This window comes from Argiope bruennichi, chromosome 6 (assembly GCF_947563725.1).
Source record: "Argiope bruennichi chromosome 6, qqArgBrue1.1, whole genome shotgun sequence".
In the NCBI taxonomy this organism is placed as follows: Eukaryota; Metazoa; Arthropoda; class Arachnida; order Araneae; family Araneidae; genus Argiope; species Argiope bruennichi.
Window position 1 is genome coordinate 47,295,876 of NC_079156.1, and position 22,710 is coordinate 47,318,585.

General features: G+C 29.3%; 1 protein-coding gene across 1 annotated transcript in view; it reads right to left on the minus strand.

The window, feature by feature from the left end:
- Positions 1 to 22,710, minus strand: part of LOC129971518 (nuclear speckle splicing regulatory protein 1-like) — a 58,313-nt gene that overhangs the window by 3,594 nt on the left and 32,009 nt on the right. The window contains exons 12-19 of the mRNA XM_056085364.1: positions 22,671 to 22,707; positions 21,608 to 21,635; positions 19,406 to 19,461; positions 16,681 to 16,749; positions 14,530 to 14,551; positions 14,344 to 14,442; positions 9,676 to 9,806; positions 7,903 to 8,056 (exon numbers count right to left, since the gene is read on the minus strand). Coding sequence (XP_055941339.1) covers positions 7,903 to 8,056; positions 9,676 to 9,806; positions 14,344 to 14,442; positions 14,530 to 14,551; positions 16,681 to 16,749; positions 19,406 to 19,461; positions 21,608 to 21,635; positions 22,671 to 22,707 — 596 coding nt within the window. The remainder of the gene's footprint in view (positions 1 to 7,902; positions 8,057 to 9,675; positions 9,807 to 14,343; positions 14,443 to 14,529; positions 14,552 to 16,680; positions 16,750 to 19,405; positions 19,462 to 21,607; positions 21,636 to 22,670; positions 22,708 to 22,710) is intronic.

Genomic DNA, 22,710 nt, shown 5'->3' on the forward strand with positions numbered 1-22,710 from the left:
ACATCTGATTTGGGACAATTATTATTTTAATCCTTAAAATAATATCAAAGCATTTGGGGTGATAACGCGTTTTCAAGTGATTTTTGCACTTCAAATTACTTAACACTTGATAGCAGATTAAAAATTAAGTGAACTCATTTTGGTAGGAATATTAGCTTGCAATAGCTTCGAGGGCAAAAGTACTTAATCATAAGAACATGTGCCTGAAAATGAAGTTAGAGGACTTCATATTCAAGATGTAATTGTTTTTTAATAAAATGCATTGATTCTTTAAGTTTAAATGTGCATTGAAAAATAAATACAAGGAAAACCTAATGCTTAAGTAGTCCAATTTTCATATCTTACATAAAATAGTAAGTTTGTACGCATATTTAGAAAACATTTGTCTCCTACCTTCTTAAGAAACAACAACATCATTGCATCTTTTTCACTTTCTGTATTGTTTGTGTTTGAAGTATAGACAACAAATTTTTGCTATGCAAACGCGTTTATTCACCTCGGATTCGAAATACTTCTGAATTCCTGTTCGTTGTTGATCTTTTTATATAAAATATTTGAGGTAGACGATTACGCTATTTTTTTCGGGGGGAGGGAAAAAAATTTCGAATATATTTTTATTATTCTGGATTTCCAAAAAGTTTCCTTTATAAACTTTTTTAATTTAGTTTCTACATTCATTTTATATAGCTTCCTTGATTAAGAGCACACTTTTGTCCATTTAATATGACATGCTATTTTGGCATAATTTGTATTTTTATCTATATACTACACTCTAGAATGGAACATAGCTATATTTTTTCAAAAATTAGATAGTACAATACACCCCCCCCCCAAAAAAAAGATTCAAACGTTATCTTTTGATGGTTCGTAAAAGAAACTGAGAACATTTAGAATATTTTTACAAATATCTTTGAAAGTACCTGAATATAAAAAAGCTAAATAATACTTAATTTCCATTAATAAATTAAAAATTAATTATTATGAGTTAGAATTGTACATGCTCCCCTACCGGGATTTCTCCCCCCCCGGGGGAGACAAACCTCTGCCACCGCCTCTACATAACATGAAACAATATTTAATAGGCATACCTGATATTTTTAAAATTATCATTATTGGCACCCAGTAGAATTTTTTAGAAACATTTTGGATATGAAAACTATTTAAAGTCTTCATTTAATAAACACACTAACAAGTATCAGCGCGTTGCCGCTGCAGAAGAAATAATTTTAGAAATATCGTTTGAAATCTGAAATAGCTTTCTTGTTTAATTAGAAATGATAGAAAAAATTGTTACTTTTCTTACTGACAATGAATACATTCATTGAAATTTAATGACAGATCAAGGAAAAGTATATATATTTTAACTTTATTATCATTTTTCTGTCTTTAGCAAAAACAAATTTCTTGGCTGTCTGACTCGTAAACATCTGACATACAACTAACTGGTCAAGTCAACCATCTAACTCTCCGACCCGCCCTAAGGCACACGGATTTAAACCATAAAACTGAATGACCAGACCGCCGCAACAGCAATTGGCGGGAACTGTGGTTGAGTCCTAAGGGCCGTCACCGGCCACGGTACAACCCTCCCCGAAGGAAGTACGTCCCGTCATCGATGGGAGGAGCCAGATCCCCCACCTATTAGTGTACCCTCCAGGGTGGCGAGATCCAACCACCATGCCGGAAGCATCTCATCCTCATTTCGAGGTGCCCCCCCCCGAGGGTCCAACTAACTGGTCATATGAAAAACATGGATTTTCTAGGTTCAATCCGTATTTGAATGGTTGACCTTGCTCCATCGAGAATGCATGTCGAATGTGGAACTGCAGTCATTTTGAACAAATCAGAGTTAAATATAAGAGCAGCGAAGCAAGAATTAAGACACAAATGAATCAATCACATACCTGTTTAGCTGGAGACAGCAGGAAGAGAAGTAATTTTATTTAGTGAGCACACCTATATATAGCATACAGAATTGCTCATGCTGCCATCTATTGGCACATTGTATAATTAAAAACTAACATTTTAACACTCCCACTTTAGTTTTAAATTATGCACACAATATACAGAGCAAACCAGAAACTTGATTAATATGCACATAAATTAACAAACAGATATCTAAATCATGTTTACAAAACACATATAAAAAAAAAAAAACACTTGGTTATAAACATAAAATAATCTAACACTTATATCCACCAAAGTTCTAAAATATCAGCTTGGATCAGTTATAGTGTCAAACCCACTGATTGAGCACACAGTTCGTGTTTTGCTCGTGGCACAGTTTTTGTTAAAAAATCTGCTATCATCTTAGCAGTTGGCATTCGTTCCACAGTAATCTGACCACTCTTTATCACTTCCCGCACAAAGTGATGTTGGATATCAATATGTTTGCTCCGTGTATGGTACATATTATTTTTACTTAGGTTGATGGCACCATTGTTATCACAATACACAGTTATTCCATTAGCGTGTGCAATTCCCAAATCAGTCACAATTTTTTCCGAGCCATATAGCTTCCTTGGCAGCAGCAGACAGAGCCATGTATTCAGCTTCTGTTGTACTTGTTGCAACTGTGGGTTGTCTTTTACTAGACCATGACACAGCTCCACCACCTATCATGAAAACATACCCACTAGTAGATCTTCTATCTGCTACGTCACCTCCATAATTGGAGTCACAGTATCCAATAACGTTATCACCATGGTCTTTAGTATAGCTTAGCGTGGCTCCTGTGGTCCCTCTAAGGTATCTCATGATACGCTTTATAGCAGTCCAGTGTGTTTTGCTAGGACTGTTGCAAAATTGGCACATTAAATTCACTGCAAAACTTATATCTGGCCGAGTTGCCTGAGCAGCATAAAGGAGGCTTCCAACTGCCGCTTGAAATGGAATTTTCCTCATATCCACATTACTATTTGTAAATTTATTTAATGAACTGTTACAGTCCAGAGGTGTTGCGACAGGATGTGATTCATGCATGCAGTACTTGCAAAGCATACTCTCTATATACTGAGTTTGATTCAGGCTTATGGACCTATTTTTTCTATCACGTTCAATTTTAATTCCTAAGCAATAATTTGCATTACTTAAATCCTTCATTTCAAATCTCCTTTTAAGTTCATCTTTAACCCAGTTTTTAAGCTTTACAGAATTGCTAAAAATTAACAAATCATCAACATAAATGGTTACTATAACTAGATCATTTTGATCTCTTTTAATAAAGGCACAACTATCAAAAGAACTTTGTCTCAATCCCATTTCAACCAAACCCTTTTCCAAAGTTTGATACCAAAGCCTGCCACTTTGTTTTAAGCCATCTAATGCTTTATTTAATTTTAGAACCTTCTTTTCATGATTTCTTCCATAGTATTCATTAAAACCCTCCGGTATTTTCATATAAATTTCCTCATCTAAGGTTCCTTGCACAAAAGCCATAACTGCATCCATTTGATCAATTTCCCAATCATAAATAGCTGCATATGCTAACAAAACTCTTAATGTAACATAACGAACAACTGGTGAGAATGTTTCATTATAATCTATCCCCTCAATCTGGGAGAAGCCCTTAGCTACCAACCGACTTTTATACCTTTCAATCTCGCCCTTGGAGTTTTTCTTAATTTTAAACACCCATTTACAGTTTACAATGTTTTTATTATTAGGTTGGTCTACAATTTCCCACGTTTTATTTTTGATATGACCCAATATAGTTTCAGTTATAGAGTCTCTCCAATGATTCCCATCAGGACCCTTCAATGCCTCTTCAATTGTTTTAGGTTCTAGACAACAATCGTTTGTCATTGCTGCCAAAGCTTTTACATAACACATACGATTTAAATTGGGCATTTGCAAATCTGGCATACCATCCATATCAAAATCCTGATAACGATTTGGAATTTTTGTCTCTCTGTATGGACGAGTCAATACAGGCGGAGAATTATCAACTGAATTGCCTATATTTGTGTTATTATCAATAGCTTCATCACTATGAGAAACAACATTATCTGGCAAATCAGTTTCAGCATTATCATTTCTTAACCTTTCTGTTTCATTATTGGAACCATTAGTTTCATTGTCTGAAGAATTAGATATACTCCCACTGAATAAAGAGTCATCATAAAATTTAGGCTTACCATCATTCATTAGATTATACATTTGATTTTCTAAAAAATGTACATCTCGCGCATTTATTATTTCATTAGTTACAGGATCTATCAAACGATAACCTTTCCTATCTTGGCAATACCCTATAAACATCATTTCCCTTGCCTTAGCATCCCATTTTGTTCGCTTTTCTTTAGGGATATGAACAAATGCACGACACCCAAAAACTCTCAAGTACTCCAAGTTTGGTTTATCTCCACTCCATTTTTCATAAGGAGTCATACCTGTAACTGCCACTGTAGGGGAAACATTTTTACAATGATTAGCAGTTTGAACAGCTTCTGCCCAATATTTTTTATCAAGATGAGCATCAGTTAACATTGATCTTGCACGTTCTACAAGAGTTCTATTATTCCTCTCAGCTACCCCCATTTGCTCAGGTGTATATGGAATAGATTTTTGATGCTGAATCCCTTTCAATTCTAGATATTTCATCATCTCATTATTTATGTATTCTGTTCCATTATCTGAACGCAATACTTTAATTGACCTGCCAGTTTGTTTCTCAACATGTGACTGAAATATCCTAAATTTCTCAAACACTTCTGATTTATGTTTTAAAAAATAGACAAAAGTCATTCGTGACAAGTCATCAATGAAAGAAACAAAATATTGAGAACCACCAATTGATGCGACATTCATTGGCCCACATACATCTGTATGCACAATACCCAATATCTCTTTGGCACGTTTAGCCTTTCCCTTAGAAAACGGCTGCTTATGCATCTTGCCCTTGATACAGGAAGTACAATCAGGCAATTCTCCATTAAAAGTAAAGCCTTCGACCATATCCTTCAGCTTTGTCATTCCCGCTTTACTTAAGTGACCTACTCTTTTATGCAATAAATCATTTGAAATATTGTGAGTTATCAAGGCCCACTCACTACTTATATCTAGTGAATATAAATTGTCACCAACACCTGTCCCACTAGCAACTAAATGCTTGTTTTTATAGACCAAACACCTTTCTCCAGTAAACGTGCTAACCATTCCAAAAGTTTTATTTAAATACTTAATAGACAATAAATTAGCTGTTAATTTGGGTACATGCAAGACATTACTAAAAGTTACATGCACTTTCTCTCCATTTCGAGACAAGAGGAAAGTTACATTACCAACGCCCTCAACTTCTATCACTGAACTCCCAGTTTTAATTAATTTTACATTAGGCTTAGTATAGTCATCAATTAATTCCTTGTGTGGAGTCATGTGATACGAAGCACAAGTATCCATAAACCAAACATTAGTATTTGGATTAGAGCCGCTAACATACACATCTGCCATGTAAGCTTCCTCCCTCTTTGGTTGTTTTGTCTTAAAATCTTTTCTTTTCTCAGATTTCCTTTCATTATATGTAGCCTTAGAACAATCTGAGCTTTTGTGCCCATATAGGTGACATTTAAAACATTTACCCTTAAAAAATTTCTTATACTTTTCATTAACAAAAGCCTTTTCCCTATTAGCTTCTACTTGGGGCTTCACATCTTCAGCTAATAATCTATTTCTTACATTATCCACAGTAATTTCCTCACCACAATTCTTTAATGCCATAATGAGTGGCTCAAATCTATCAGGTAAGTTTGCTAGAATTATCCCAGCAATTAACTCCTCATCAGGCTTAATGCCTGTAGATTTCAGCTGCTGATATGCTGAGATAGCCCTATGCAAATAATCAGACATATCTTTACAGTCTGTATAGCGAGTGTTAACCAGTTCCTTTATTATTGAGACCTTTCTTGTGATACCTTTATCCTCATAGGTTTCTGCTAACACTTGCCAAGCCAGCTTCCCACTAGATAATTCCCTTAAGTCATTAAATATTGTCTCACTTACCCCCTCAACAATGTAAGATAATGCTTTTATATCCTTAGCAGTATCTTCTTTAATGCCTGCTACATAATCCCACAAGTCCTTTTTAATAAGATGCATTTTCATTGCAAATTTCCAATCCATATAATTAGCCCTACCAATTAACTGCCTATGATTGAATGAACCTTCTCCCCCAGGCATGCTGAATCCTGATTTTTTTATTTTTTTTATTTTTAACCCTAATCAAGCAAGACAAAGTTCCTTTGAAAGCAATTTTAATAAATTTTCTATTAAAATTAATTTATTTTCATATAGGAATTTGCTTAATTATTTAATTAAAAATGCAAGATTACAGTAAAAAAAAAAATCATCAATCATAGTATCAAATACACTTAGGCCTACTACCATGTGGCTTTCCACGTGACCTTCATTTAATTCAATAATATATTTATCATAATTATCTTACAAAACATCTTATTCTTAAAGCTCTCCTGGGCCCATAACCTGAACAAATCAGAGTTAAATATAAGAGCAGCGAAGCAAGAATTAAGACACAAATGAATCAATCACATACCTGTTTAGCTGGAGACAGCAGGAAGAGAAGTAATTTTATTTAGTGAGCACACCTATATATAGCATACAGAATTGCTCATGCTGCCATCTATTGGCACATTGTATAATTAAAAACTAACATTTTAACACATTTGAAATCAAAAGGCAAGTTATTGGGAATAAATAATGAGTACTGTGTGGGATGAGCACATCTCCATTCGACTTCCCATTAAGAACAGTTGCTTTGATTCTTGCCACATGTTGATCTTGGGATTCGGAAGCACGTGAATTTGCAATTTGTAAACGATCTGCTTCATTGGTCGCTTATCGTTCTTCGTTTGTCTGAAAAGCTCGAATTTACTTATTTCCACGTGTTGCACTAGCAGATCTACTCAGTGACGAATGTTTGGGAGGTATAATTTTTGATGAAACAATCAACACAATATGCGCTTTCATAACCGAAATATCATTTATCAATTCACTGAATATATAGAAAAAATTAATGTTTGCACTGGAAATTTTCCATTATATGTACCTTGATAGGCATCGATAATAATTCTATTTAGTATGCGTGAGATAAACTCTGAATAATATGAGCAGTTCGCTGCAGCCGAAATATTGTGCATGTTGAATGAGAATATCTTAACGAAAAGGGGGATATTTTCGATTTCATTTCACTCACGTTGATTGGCATCACAGATAATTTTATTTTGTTTGATATATGTGCCGTTTACTTTTTGTCTCTTGTCAATTATCAATTTTAAAATAACGTTGAATAATCGAAACGCATGAAACGATTTGTTTGTAAATTTTATTGTGTTCAAAATAAATGCTAATAATTGCATTATACCTATAACTTTCTCGCAAGTACAAACAATGAATTTGCAAAGTTATATCGCAATCGGATGAACGATACGGCAGCGCATAAAATAGGAACAAACACAAGTCATATCACTGACTCTCCGACCCGTCCGAAGGCACACGGATAATAAATATTGAATGACCGGACCACAGCTATAACAATATTGGCGGGAACTGTGGTTGAGTCCTAAGGACCATCACCGGTCACAGTACAACCCTTTCCGAAGGAAATACGTCCCGTCATCAATGGACTCCTTTCTTTTTGTGTACCCTCCAGGGTGGTGCCATGCCGGAAGTATCTCATCCTCATTTTGAGGTGCCCTTCCGGAGAGATTATGAACAAAACATAATTTTAAATACAAGATATAATAATTATACTATGTCTATAACCTTCGCCAAATGTAAACAATAAGCTGGCAAAGTTTTACTGCAATCGGATGAACGGCAAGATAGCGCGTACAATAGGAACAAACAAAAAACCTTTTTTATATGTAACATTTGTTATTTACATACTTTTTAAATAATAGATTTGTGGTCCCTTTTCTTCCTTTCCAGCCACCGTTTGCTGACATGAGTCATCTATTAGTCGTTCCCTAAAATAACTTCTAATGTCAAGGCTGTTTATTTCCATGATACCATTTTTATATCCATCAATATTCATTTTTTCCTGAAAAATCATATTTATAATACACATAAAAATATCATAAACAATAAGTTAATGATCAAGTACAACAATGTGACAAAATTTGCACCCTATCTCTAGAATTTATCACTAAAAACATGATATCAGAACATTAAGCATAAGTTCAAACTAAAACATTTTTTGTAACATTTGCCTCATCTCTTAAATAAATATTTCTTGCATTTCAGCAAGTTAAATTGCAGCTTTACAAAAAAGCCCTACAATAATGACATGAAGATGTAAAAAAGTTGTCATATTCAATTCAATAAGATTAATTAATTCAGAGCAACTTGCTGAGAACTTGTAGGATTCTGCATTTATAATGCAAGAAATATTCTAGAATAATTCACCAAAACATTCTACAGAAATCTCTAGAATATTACATGGCAAGTAACAAAATACAAGAAATTTGAGAAATTGAATTAATTAATATTGCTAAATTAAAAAACAATATTTTCATGACATCAAACTTACAATTGTAATTGTATACCATTATATATAATATTATTTTTGAATGATTTTATTTTTATTGAAATTTGGAAGACCATACTGGATATTAAGCATATTGCTCTATGATATTTAATCAAAGAGCTTTCTTTGAAAGTAATAAAACAATAACAATATGCATGAAAAATATTTAGAAAAATTATTAATGTAATTTTTTTTTTTAACTCATGAATAATAATAAAAAAAAAAAATTTATTAGGATACAACTCATTTTATAGTATATCTTATGGAGTTTTTTTAAAAACAAATGTTGAGGTACAGCTTTAATTTATAGACTTTAATTAAATCACAAATGTATACATATCACTACATCATTTAAAGAAAAGAGCAACAGTAATTGTCCCCAAATTTCATAAATTATGTTCGGTTGAAAATGTTAAAAACCAACTTCAATGCACTAAATTTATCTTTTTACAATATTATAGAGACAAATATTATATTAGAATGATATGACCAATTTAGGAAATAAAATATTTTGAAATAAAATGACATTTTTGAAATACATTAACATACATATACATATGGAATTTTGAAATTCTTAATTTAGCATTTAAATATTCTTATTCTTTTTGAGAAAAAAAATTGAAAATGAAATTCTGTCACTGATTTTACTTAGTTTAATTATTATTATTATTATTATTATTTTTTGGAATGGCTAACTTTATTGAAAGCGTTCACATACTATACAGGAATAAATTTGTTGAATCATAGTTCAAATTATTCTATCACTATTTTGATGATATATTTATATATGCCTTTTATCTAAATACACTCAGTATATAGAAATAATAAATGTTTTAACAACAGTATTATTATGCAGAATTTCTCTATAAAATACAAAAAATATATTAAATAATACAGCTTTCTAATACAACACAGCTAAAAATAGATTTTATAGATAGAAAAATTTAAGATGAAGGAGAGAAAAACATTTTGAATTTTTACAGAAACTACTATTTCCAGTTGTAATTTTTTTTCTTTCAAATCACTTATAAGACCTCTTGCGATCTTCCAAGTGAATTAAGGAATTTAAAAATTGCATTCTTATATAACTAATTTTTTTAAATAAAAAGATGTCAAATATTGTCAGTACTTACTAAATATTTCTCCTTATGCTTCAAGCTAAGAATGTGAGGAATAATATCTATGTCTGAAGAGCATCCCCCACAAAGAAAACAGTTATACTGATTGCCGTTTTTTCCTTGATTTTCTCTGATATAGTCCAAACCTACAAGAAAAACAGATCAATAATACATTTATGAATTCAAACATTTAATTTTAAATCCATGTTTAATTATTTGATGGAAAGAAAAAACAAACAAAGAAAATCACAAACAAGTGAAAAGGATAGATGGCACAGGTAAAGGATAGAAACAAGATGATCATTTTTTTTTTTTTTTTTTAATTCTCACAAGTGAAAGTTAGAAAACTGAATATTATTAAAAAAAAAAATTTCTTGGTAATTTCTAATTTCCTTTATGCTATTTTATTAGTGTCCTCTTATTTCTAAACAGTTGTATTAACTGTATGAGAAAATCATTCAATTCTTGTTAAATATTACTAGAATTACAAATTCATATAGAGCAAATATTTAAAAAAAAAAAAAAACTTTGAAATATACATAAGATTTCTACCACTAATTAAAAAAAGAATGTATGTGTGTGTGTGTGTGTGTGCTTGAACTCTTCATACTAGAATGATTGACCAAAAGTCTTGTGAAACATAAATACACTTTGGCGAGTGAGAAAGTACAACTCAAAATCTTTTTTATTAAAAATTGCAGGTTTTGGGTTTTTTTTTTTTTTTTTTTTTTTTATATAAATCTCAAAAACATTGCTCAACAAAACTGATTTTACTCACCAATTTACTTTCATTATGAAAAATCGGTGTGCATGAGGAGTCAGAAAGTGAAATCAATTATATTATCACAACAGATGATAAGTGCAATTTGAAACAGATTACCCAGACCATTAAGCGTTTCTGGCACTGTTACAGAACTGAGCATCATTAGGAAAGTCCATGTACACAATAAATAGATTAGAATAATGCTATTAAAAAATATGGCTTTAATGTCTGTAGGAACTTGATACTCAAAAGTTGATACTCGTGGGAAACTTGAATATTGAGCTATTTATTAAATATGAAATTGAAATTAAACATAACAATATTCATGGTGTACTCCCTAGTCATTAAAGACAACTAGTAATAAAATAACAGGAAAATCAGATTATTCTTCTGTAAGTAACTGTTACAGAACTGAGTATCATTAGGAAAGTCCATGTACACAATAAATAGATTAGAATAATGCTATTAAAAAACACGGCTTTAATGTCTGTAGGAACTTGATACTCAAAAGTTGATACTTGTGGGAAACTTGAATATTGAGCTATTTATTAAATATGAAATTGAAATTAAACATAACAATATTCATGGTGAACTCCCTAGTCATTAAAGACAACTAGTAATAAAATAACAGGAAAATCAGATTATTCTTCTGTAAGTAACTGTTACAGAACTGAGTATCATTAGGAAAGTCCATGTACACAATAAATAGATTAGAATAATGCTATTAAAAAACACGGCTTTAATGTCTGTAGGAACTTGATACTCAAAAGTTGATACTTGTGGGAAACTTGAATATTGAGCTATTTATTAAATATGAAATTGAAATTAAACATAACAATATTCATGGTGAACTCCCTAGTCATTAAAGACAACTAGTAATAAAATAACAGGAAAATCAGATTATTCTTCTGTAAGTAACTGTTACAGAACTGAGTATCATTAGGAAAGTCCATGTACACAATAAATAGATTAGAATAATGCTATTAAAAAACACGGCTTTAATGTCTGTAGGAACTTGATACTCAAAAGTTGATACTTGTGGGAAACTTGAATATTGAGCTATTTATTAAATATGAAATTGAAATTAAACATAACAATATTCATGGTGAACTCCCTAGTCATTAAAGACAACTAGTAATAAAATAACAGGAAAATCAGATTATTCTTCTGTAAGTAACTGTTACAGAACTGAGTATCATTAGGAAAGTCCATGTACACAATAAATAGATTAGAATAATGCTATTAAAAAACACGGCTTTAATGTCTGTAGGAACTTGATACTCAAAAGTTGATACTTGTGGGAAACTTGAATATTGAGCTATTTATTAAATATGAAATTGAAATTAAACATAACAATATTCATGGTGAACTCCCTAGTCATTAAAGACAACTAGTAATAAAATAACAGGAAAATCAGATTATTCTTCTGTAAGTAACTGTTACAGAACTGAGTATCATTAGGAAAGTCCATGTACACAATAAATAGATTAGAATAATGCTATTAAAAAACACGGCTTTAATGTCTGTAGGAACTTGATACTCAAAAGTTGATACTTGTGGGAAACTTGAATATTGAGCTATTTATTAAATATGAAATTGAAATTAAACATAACAATATTCATGGTGAACTCCCTAGTCATTAAAGACAACTAGTAATAAAATAACAGGAAAATCAGATTATTCTTCTGTAAGTAACTGTTACAGAACTGAGTATCATTAGGAAAGTCCATGTACACAATAAATAGATTAGAATAATGCTATTAAAAAACACGGCTTTAATGTCTGTAGGAACTTGATACTCAAAAGTTGATACTTGTGGGAAACTTGAATATTGAGCTATTTATTAAATATGAAATTGAAATTAAACATAACAATATTCATGGTGAACTCCCTAGTCATTAAAGACAACTAGTAATAAAATAACAGGAAAATCAGATTATTCTTCTGTAAGTAACTGTTACAGAACTGAGTATCATTAGGAAAGTCCATGTACACAATAAATAGATTAGAATAATGCTATTAAAAAACACGGCTTTAATGTCTGTAGGAACTTGATACTCAAAAGTTGATACTTGTGGGAAACTTGAATATTGAGCTATTTATTAAATATGAAATTGAAATTAAACATAACAATATTCATGGTGAACTCCCTAGTCATTAAAGACAACTAGTAATAAAATAACAGGAAAATCAGATTATTCTTCTGTAAGTAACTGTTACAGAACTGAGTATCATTAGGAAAGTCCATGTACACAATAAATAGATTAGAATAATGCTATTAAAAAACACGGCTTTAATGTCTGTAGGAACTTGATACTCAAAAGTTGATACTTGTGGGAAACTTGAATATTGAGCTATTTATTAAATATGAAATTGAAATTAAACATAACAATATTCATGGTGAACTCCCTAGTCATTAAAGACAACTAGTAATAAAATAACAGGAAAATCAGATTATTCTTCTGTAAGTAACTGTTACAGAACTGAGTATCATTAGGAAAGTCCATGTACACAATAAATAGATTAGAATAATGCTATTAAAAAACACGGCTTTAATGTCTGTAGGAACTTGATACTCAAAAGTTGATACTTGTGGGAAACTTGAATATTGAGCTATTTATTAAATATGAAATTGAAATTAAACATAACAATATTCATGGTGAACTCCCTAGTCATTAAAGACAACTAGTAATAAAATAACAGGAAAATCAGATTATTCTTCTGTAAGTAACTGTTACAGAACTGAGTATCATTAGGAAAGTCCATGTACACAATAAATAGATTAGAATAATGCTATTAAAAAACACGGCTTTAATGTCTGTAGGAACTTGATACTCAAAAGTTGATACTTGTGGGAAACTTGAATATTGAGCTATTTATTAAATATGAAATTGAAATTAAACATAACAATATTCATGGTGAACTCCCTAGTCATTAAAGACAACTAGTAATAAAATAACAGGAAAATCAGATTATTCTTCTGTAAGTAACTGTTACAGAACTGAGTATCATTAGGAAAGTCCATGTACACAATAAATAGATTAGAATAATGCTATTAAAAAATATGGCTTTAATGTCTGTAGGAACTTGATACTCAAAAGTTGATACTTGTGGGAAACTTGAATATTGAGCTATTTATTAAATATGAAATTGAAATTAAACATAACAATATTCATGGTGAACTCCCTAGTCATTAAAGACAACTAGTAATAAAATAACAGGAAAATCAGATTATTCTTCTGTAAGTAACTGTTACAGAACTGAGTATCATTAGGAAAGTCCTTGTACACAATAAATAGATTAGAATAATGCTATTAAAAAACACGGCTTTAATGTCTGTAGGAACTTGATACTCAAAAGTTGATACTTGTGGGAAACTTGAATATTGAGCTATTTATTAAATATGAAATTGAAATTAAACATAACAATATTCATGGTGAACTCCCTAGTTATTAAAGACAACTAGTAATAAAATAACAGGAAAATCAGATTATTTTTCTGTATGTAACAAAAAATGTTGTGATTATTTGCTCTTATATAATAACTAGATATGCATAAGAATTGATAATGATAAAGATGAAGTATTACAATTTAGTTGCACAAAGTAGTGATCTCAGAGTGCAGAAGTGACACTTGCTTTTGTTGCAATATAAAGAATCAATCTGCTTACAAGAAAAATTATCATAAATTGGTACACATTTATATTTGTTTGAAGAAAATCCTCCAGCATCCAATCTGGTCACATTAAACAATATGAATAGTACCGATTATGACATCTTGAGGATACTGGTCAATTCCTTTTTGAAGTTTCACAATTATATAGTACTTTAATACACATTGGTACTAAAAAGTGCAATATATCAGTAATAAGCTGATTTTAAAGTAAACTTCTAATATTTAAAGTTAAAAAAAATGCTTACCAACAACTATCATATCCTTACATTCTTCTTTGATTTTTTTCCTCAGGTAAGATTTAGTACCCTTAGGAGCTTCGACATATTTACTAGTGGCTGGTATTCCTAAAAATGAAAAATGATTAATTTTTGTATTCGCATTGGAAAGAAAAAGTTAAAGTTATATTAATTTAATTATTAAAAATTACTAACCTTGTGGAGCCTTTTTCATATTCTAAAAAGAAAGAACCAGAAAAGTAAATTACAAATACAGCGCACACAAATTTCTATATTCATAAATTAATTTCAGGCATTTATTTGTAAATAAATAAAATATTCTCAAATTTAAAATCGAAGAAATACAAAAAAATTAATATCTGCATTCAATAAAAATATTTGAAATCTGATAATCATTTTCACCTTTAGAAAAAAAAATGGAATGAATGCTACATGGTCACTGATTTGTTACACTCAAATGCTTTCTAACAAGAAGTCACTTCAGTTACTTCTTTGGATTTCACAATATCCGTATATCCATTACAAAAACATTGAAATCAGTTACTAGTATCAAGCACAATTTTAAAATATCACCCAAATATTTTTAAATTCTTAAGAGCTATTGGCTTTTTTACTTGCATATAATTTTTCTATTATTCTATTTGTGTTGAACTTTTTTGTGTTATTTGTTCTTCATGGTTTCAAATTTTCATGAACCATGTTTTTAAATGTTCAGATGCTAAGATCCTTTTTGTATTATACAATTTTATCTTTGCATGCTTATACTAATTTAACAAACGAGTGTTTTAAATATCTTTTATAATTTTACCATTTGATTGGCGCAGTATGGCCAACTGTGGCTTTTGCACCAATAAACCACACAAACAACAAACAAGCACAATTTGTTTTTATATATTGTACATCTATTTTTAAATTTGATAAAATTACTATCAATTTAAATTCTGACTCAACGTATTCTAGAACATAATTTGAAAGGAACTCTTATCATTAAAATAGATTATATATCCGAGACTACCAGGAATAAACCCCTTTCAATGTGCAATTATTTAGAATAAAAAAAAAAAAACCTTTTACATAAAATAATATAATATTTTTATCAACTGCAGGTCTGTCTATTTGCAGTATTAATATAACAAAATTCTTTTATTGCCTGAAATGTTTTATAATTAAAATTAAACTATCATTTGAAATAGATTTTAAAAACCGCTGATCCCTCTCTCCTCCAGAAGTTTAAAATATTCATTAAACCTGTACTGCAAATATTGTTCACAAATACTGTTTGAAAAAAATTGAGAATAAATGGTTAACTTCTCATTTAAAAAAAAAAAAAAAATGATGAAAAATAAAATAAATCAATAGTTTTTCAGCTAGGTATTGTTAATTATCTTTGCTTTTAAAACTTTCTCTTAAATCTTTGTTCATTTGCTCTCGTATATATTCCTGTTCGTCAACTGTAAAATATATCTCATAGGCTTACGAAAGATTTAGTTTCCGAGCTTTGGTCTGAATTCGAAAAGTGCACTTACATTTTCTTTTGACTATGGTTAAATCACTACTTTACAACAAAAGAAAATATCGTGAATATATTATATATATATATATTATCATAAAAAAGAAAAATATATAGTGGCTGAGTGTCTTAAAATTTTAACGTTGCTTAGCAAAGGAGTATTGATAAATTTCCTTATTTCAGAATCGCCTGTGCTACATTTAAAAAGTAAATACTGAAGCGAGCCACCATGCAACACATAAAGGTTAAGCATACACTTATCAGGCAAAATTAAAATAAATTCTTCATCATCAAAAAATTTAAAATTGAAATTCGAATATTTTTCGAATCCCAACAAGTATGACAGTACGTATTTTGTGCCGGGATAGCTTGGTTGGTAGGACGTAGGATTTGCATCCTTGGATATTGAGTTCGAATCCCGCCAGCTGGAGACTCCCCGTGTATGCAGTGGCTGGTGCACGTATAAATCTGCCGTGGTTGCAAAGTCTTCCAAGTCGAGACGATACCATTGAGGTTACTGGCTCTAATTCAGGTCTAAATTACGATCTGTGGATGACTGAATGAAATGTATGAATGAAGTCCGCCCTGTAAAATGGGATATGACACATGGGTAGCTAAGTCTTACTCTTGGCACTAAATTGCCTTACTGAATAAATTACTGAAACAAAAATGCTCTCTTGGCTTAAATTTATGACAATATGTACTCTGTATGAAGTGTATCTACATAAACCGAATTGTTTAAAGAGTTTTGAGAAACATATTATACATCAGTACCACATGAAAATGTTAAAAAATAAAAGGTAATACAAAATGGGAAAAAAGCTTATTAATTATACCTTCAAGTGGCGTTTTCCTCTGACATGAGCTTCCCACATGGCAATATTATTCATGTGGGAATCGCAAACCTGCAATAAAATATTTTAATAAAAAAAAATCACTATAAGCTCTAAAAATCAACTACAAAACTCACTTCTCAAAATAAATACATAAAATTATATAAAATATAATTAGCCTTAAAATAATCATAATCCATTTTACATATGATGTCTATTTTAATCATGGCCTAATAGATAATTTCTATGCAGCTACAGATATGCATACTTCAAATAGGAAAAATGTTTTGAAATATATAAGGAATTATATTGAATAAATTGAAATTACACTAATAAATGCATTGCTGAAAAAATTGATTCACCTAAATTTTTATAACCTATTAGTCATATTTAGAAAAATTTTCTTATCCTAACATTTAAAGCAAAGAAATTGATAACTTCTGTTGACTAAATAGTTGAATTATTAAACTTTAAACCACTAATTCTTGTATGCATTTGACATGCAAAAACATTTGGTTGAATAAATTAGTTTAAATTTTTTTATAATACAAATTATCTTAACATAATTCTCATTTTTAGTGAAGAAATAATTTTAGACATTCAAGTGTATTTATTAGAAAATGCAATATATCTTGCTTTGAAAAATGGCACAATTTTGCTTATCCTTCTATAGACGAGAACCTATTATTATGCAAATAAAAGTTCTGAAGCAATGTTTTACTATTTTATACACAATTTTCAGGAAGTCATTGAGATAAGGAACAAATATGATTTCTAGTTTTCTAATTGAAGAACTCATAAGTGTGCAGATATAAATTTGCTGTTATTTTAAATATCAGAATAAATGTAACATATCATAATGCTGTTAATATTATAAATACTATTTATATAGATAAAAAAATTCAGCTAAAGAATAAATTTTCAAAAAATTCCTTCTTTGGCCTCACCAAAACTTTCTAGCCTTCTCTTTAATAAATGTATTATTTTCCATATAAAACTATGGAAATGGATGTTGATAGCTCATATTTTTATTTTCACATGATAGTTGTGTGCTTAGTAATATAGTAAAAATTATGATACTTGTGTATTAATGGCAGAGCATACGAGAACAATGGTCAAGAAATATTGATCTCGAGTGTAAATTTAAAGGTTTCATTGAATCTACTGCACAAACTTTGGAAAATTTTTTTTCTCCTTTAAGCTGGCATGTAGTTAAGAGACTTTAGAAATTCAAACTTTTTTCCCATTTTTTTTTTTTTTTTTCATTTATGATTTTATTTGAAAACCAGAACACTTCTGAACATTTCAATTGTTGACTTTTCACTCAAAAATGTAAAGGTCAGTAATATTTGACTGTGGCATTCATGAATAGAGAAATTTAATAAAGGAATTTTTTTTACTTTAAAGCAATTTTTTTCAATGCTAGATTTTCAGAGCTTGTGCGCTGGATTAAACAAAATAGTTTATTATAAAATTTTCTAGGTATGCTTATATACATATAATAAAGAATCATATAAAATCAAAGCATTATTATGCATACTTTTTCTTAGCACTGCTTCCTAATATGCTAAAAATGGTTTTTTAAAGCATTATGTTTTATCAACATAAAAAGTCAAATAACAACATAAAATAATTTACTACTTTACATAATTATCAAATTAATTCTCTGGGAGTAAATTTGTGTATCATTTGTTAATATAAGTTGCTTATTTTCTGAAAAACTGTACACACAAGCAAATTTTCTTTCTGGAAATTTATACAGAATATGCTTATTTTTTTACACATGTATTTTAATTAATGAAAATCTTTTCACTGACTTAAAAATTTACAATTATAAGGTTAAATGTTTTATAAAACTGTGTTAAAATTTTTTTTTCTATATTAGGGTGAGTTGCAATTGACATACTTTCGAGGTCTGTTTTGGATGTAAAAGGTTCTATAGCCAATTAATATACAAGTACTAGAAAACTGAATATATATATATATATATATATATATATATATATATATATATATATATATTGTATGCTTCTTTCCCCAACAAACTGAAACTATAATTTGACACAGAAGTACAATTATAGTCAAATTTACATACCGAATTTCTTTCTGCATTTTGGGGTTATTTTATTTTCAAGCTTGAGAAAATGAAAGCCAAATGATAGGCCCTTGAGAGATTTAGTCCAAAATTTTACATCTGTACTTAAATGCTAAAACTGTGAATCAAGTTAAACTTCCCTAAGTTTCTACACTTATGAATTATTGTATATACATGCATGCAAAAGTAAAGACAAATACTCTTCACCTTTTAACAGATTTTGTACTAAATTTGATATACATTGACATTTTAGATGCTAAATCAAAGTACCAAATTTTATCAATATAACTTAGTTTTGTAGTTATCAGGTTCATGTATGTAGTCACAGACAGATTTTCCACTAAGAAGATTTTGTTCAAAATTTGATAAAACATATCTTTTAACAAATTTCATCCATCAAGCTCAGACTGCTTCTGAGTACTGTGCTCACACAGAGACAAAGCTTTATTTCACACACACACACACACACACACACACACACACACACACACACACACACACACACTGATCCAAAGAGATCCGAAACATTTGTCAAAATCTCTAATTTGAATTTTTTGTAACATACAATGGAAAAAGAACTTGTATAATGCACAGAAAGTAAAAAGATAACTGAAGTAAACAAAGCAAACTTACAGTGCAATAGAAATCACTATAACTTGTATCCAGAAATTCTTGATTAGATGGAACAACTATAAAAAGTATTAAATGTATGCAATTTTATTAATTGAAAATTCAGATAATTGTACAAGTATCTAGAAATTAAGGGGGGGGGGGAATAAGGGGTTGCTACAGAAATATACATGAAAAAAATTTCCCTAGCTTTTGAATGGTTGGTTTGAACTTGGTTTAAAACAATCAGTCATGCTTTAAGTAAATTTAAAAAAAATTTAAAGGCGTTTTCTAAATTCTGAGCCCTACATTTCCTTTCTCAACTCTTAAATTCTCTTTTTGAGCTGCCACAAGAATTTTAAAAAATTCTTTTTTGTTAAAAATTTTTTTTAATTAATACTTTGCTTCTTTCCCCCCTTCAAATTTTTGCTTCATTCTATTCCTTCTTTGCGTTTCTTTTCTTTATACTCTTCATACTTTGCTCATGAATTTCTTGTAATTAAAATCAATTGTTTTGATACTTTAAAATTACTCATTCCAACATTTCCTTGAATAGTGTCATAAACAATTCTGCTTGCAATGAGTGTTCTTTCATATTCTTCTACAGATAATCTTTACTGATTGAAAATTCTCTGTCAACATAACTATTTCAATGGGAAAACATTTTAAATAATGATAGAGCACCAATTCAAGGTTGAAAGAGCAGATTGGACCAAAATTATTACTACTCTGTTCTTTTAAAAAGGATCTCCCCACAAGTTTCATTAAGGTTGTTGTCAGCCACATTCCTCAGCGTGTTATTATTATAATGAAATTTTAAAAAGTCATATTTTTGAGAGGAAGATGTCCCAGGTTGCTGTTATCATTTCAGAGACATCCCTATCAGCACAAGATATCGTATGATGTTCCTTGATATACTGAATGCTAATCAATATCATGAAGATAATGAAACTATGTTGGGTGTTTTGTGCAATAGAGATTAGGCTTTAGATGCAGAGGAATGATTGTACAAAATGCCCTCATCGGCAATTTTTCCTGATTTTTACATAAACCTTAAAAATTTCTCTGATGTCCCAGTTCTGTCACTACCCTATGATATATAACAGAACTATTCTAATTCCTAAAAGACTTCCTTGAAACATATATTTAAAGCTTATATGGAATGCCATATTTTTTGAGATCCAAAATATAATAAGTCTTATAAAATCATACTGGTACATGATTACTGGCACAAAATCGGCTGTGGAAAAAACATTTGCATTAGTTTGCAAATGCTGCAAAATGCATAATATTAGTCTACGTTTAAAAAATTATAAATACCAATCATATTACAATTTAAGACAGATGGATACTAGCAGATAATAAGATTTTAGCAAACAAAAAAGATATTAAACAAGTAAATCTAATAAAGAAATAGGGCAATATATAACATACTACAACTATCTGTTAGGTAAAATTTTTAATATAAACAAGATTTTGCCTTAATTAGTTTGAATAAAAAATAATGAACAGATTTTAAGTTATAAGATTAAAATTCGAGACAAAAATAGAAGTCTTTGAATCAGTACATCCAATAGTGAAATCTTGAACAAAATATGAAAAAAAGCTACGACATAGAAAAGAATATAAAACAAGTTTACTCATGTCTATCAATAAAATTCTTTAATATTACTGCAATCTTTATATCATTATTATAGTAAAATAAGAATAATATTGCCAGTGTACATATTTAAAAATTTCATCATGATGCAGATTAACATTACAATATGAGAAAATATGTACAATAAGAGTATCTGAGTTGAAAAAAAAGTATTTTGACATTCATTCAAGATTTTCTTTAAAGTAAATGCAAGTAAATATGGCAATTAAATATAGGGCAGGAATCATATAAAAGGAGTGATGGTAGTATTAGGAATTCACTCTGACAATAATTCATATATTATACAAATGACCTTCCTTCTAAAATGCAATCAATTTAGAGCTAATTCTTGATTAATATCAATATATGTTTGATAAAATTTTGTATTAAAATCTTTTAAAGAAACTTCATTTAAGATGGCTGTTCAAAAAATATGGCTATTTCAATCTTTGGAAAACTGAAAATGTAAAAATTGCAATTAACCTAACATATTGTAAATTTTATTTGATAGACACAATCAAGAAATGGACAAAATTAAAAAAAGCAAAACTTATATTAGAGGTTTTGGAATATATAGCATCACATACTGGACTTTCCATTTTCATCTTTGACCACCTGAAAAAAAAATCTAAATGATGTTGCTTATATACAGATATAAACTTAGAAATATTAATGTACATTTAAAAAAAAAAAAAAACCATGATATTTTGGAAATAACTTTCTAGGACATTACTCAAATTGAGTTCAAAAAAAATTTTTTTTAAGAAATACTATATAAGTACTATATAAGGGACATCTTTTGTACCATATTGAAATAATATAATTAATGAATTCAAAAAATTCATTTTCATGAACTATAAATTTGAAATTCTGAATTTCAAAGAATAATTTCTAGTTCTTTTATGTTAAGTTTACTATGAAGCATAAAAAATACACACTCAAAATTTATATATAACATAAACATATAGGCAACATATACTTATAGGCAAGATCCAAATTTAATTAATCATCCATGAGCATAGAAACTGATGTTTTATCTATAGCATAAAAGGAAGCATCAGTTAATCTGCATTCAATTCAGAGTAAAGACTCAAGCAATAATAAAAAGGAATTAATTTCTGGTGAAATAAAACAATAAAATATAAAACAATAGAAACGAAACAGCTACTGTTTACTATATAAATTAAATAGTAATTTAATAAAGGAAATAAATATTTTAACCTAAGAAGTCATGCTAGCATTCATAATACATAATTATAACACAACTGTATCATAAGAAATTCTGTTTTAATTTCTTAGAGTAATTAAAGTTATAAAATTATATCAAAGCTTATTAAAGTAATTTTTAAAAATGTATTTCAACCAATTTATATCAAAATGATTTTAGTTGATTTTTTGCGGCAATTATTGAACTAATTAGAAACAGTCCTGTTGAAAGTGGACTTTTATTATTTCATTTCAATATAAACTGCCATTTAAAAGAAAAAAATATATATAACTACAAATATAATAATAATGCATCAATAAAATGAGACAATTATTGTTCATTGATAATATTTATGAACATTTATATAATTTTGTAATTCTATTTATTCCATAGAAACAATGTATTTAATTAATTATCGGGGAAAAAATCAAACCAGAATTTACCACTGTTTCTTGTTTTGTCCCTGGAAAAGGATCAACCCTG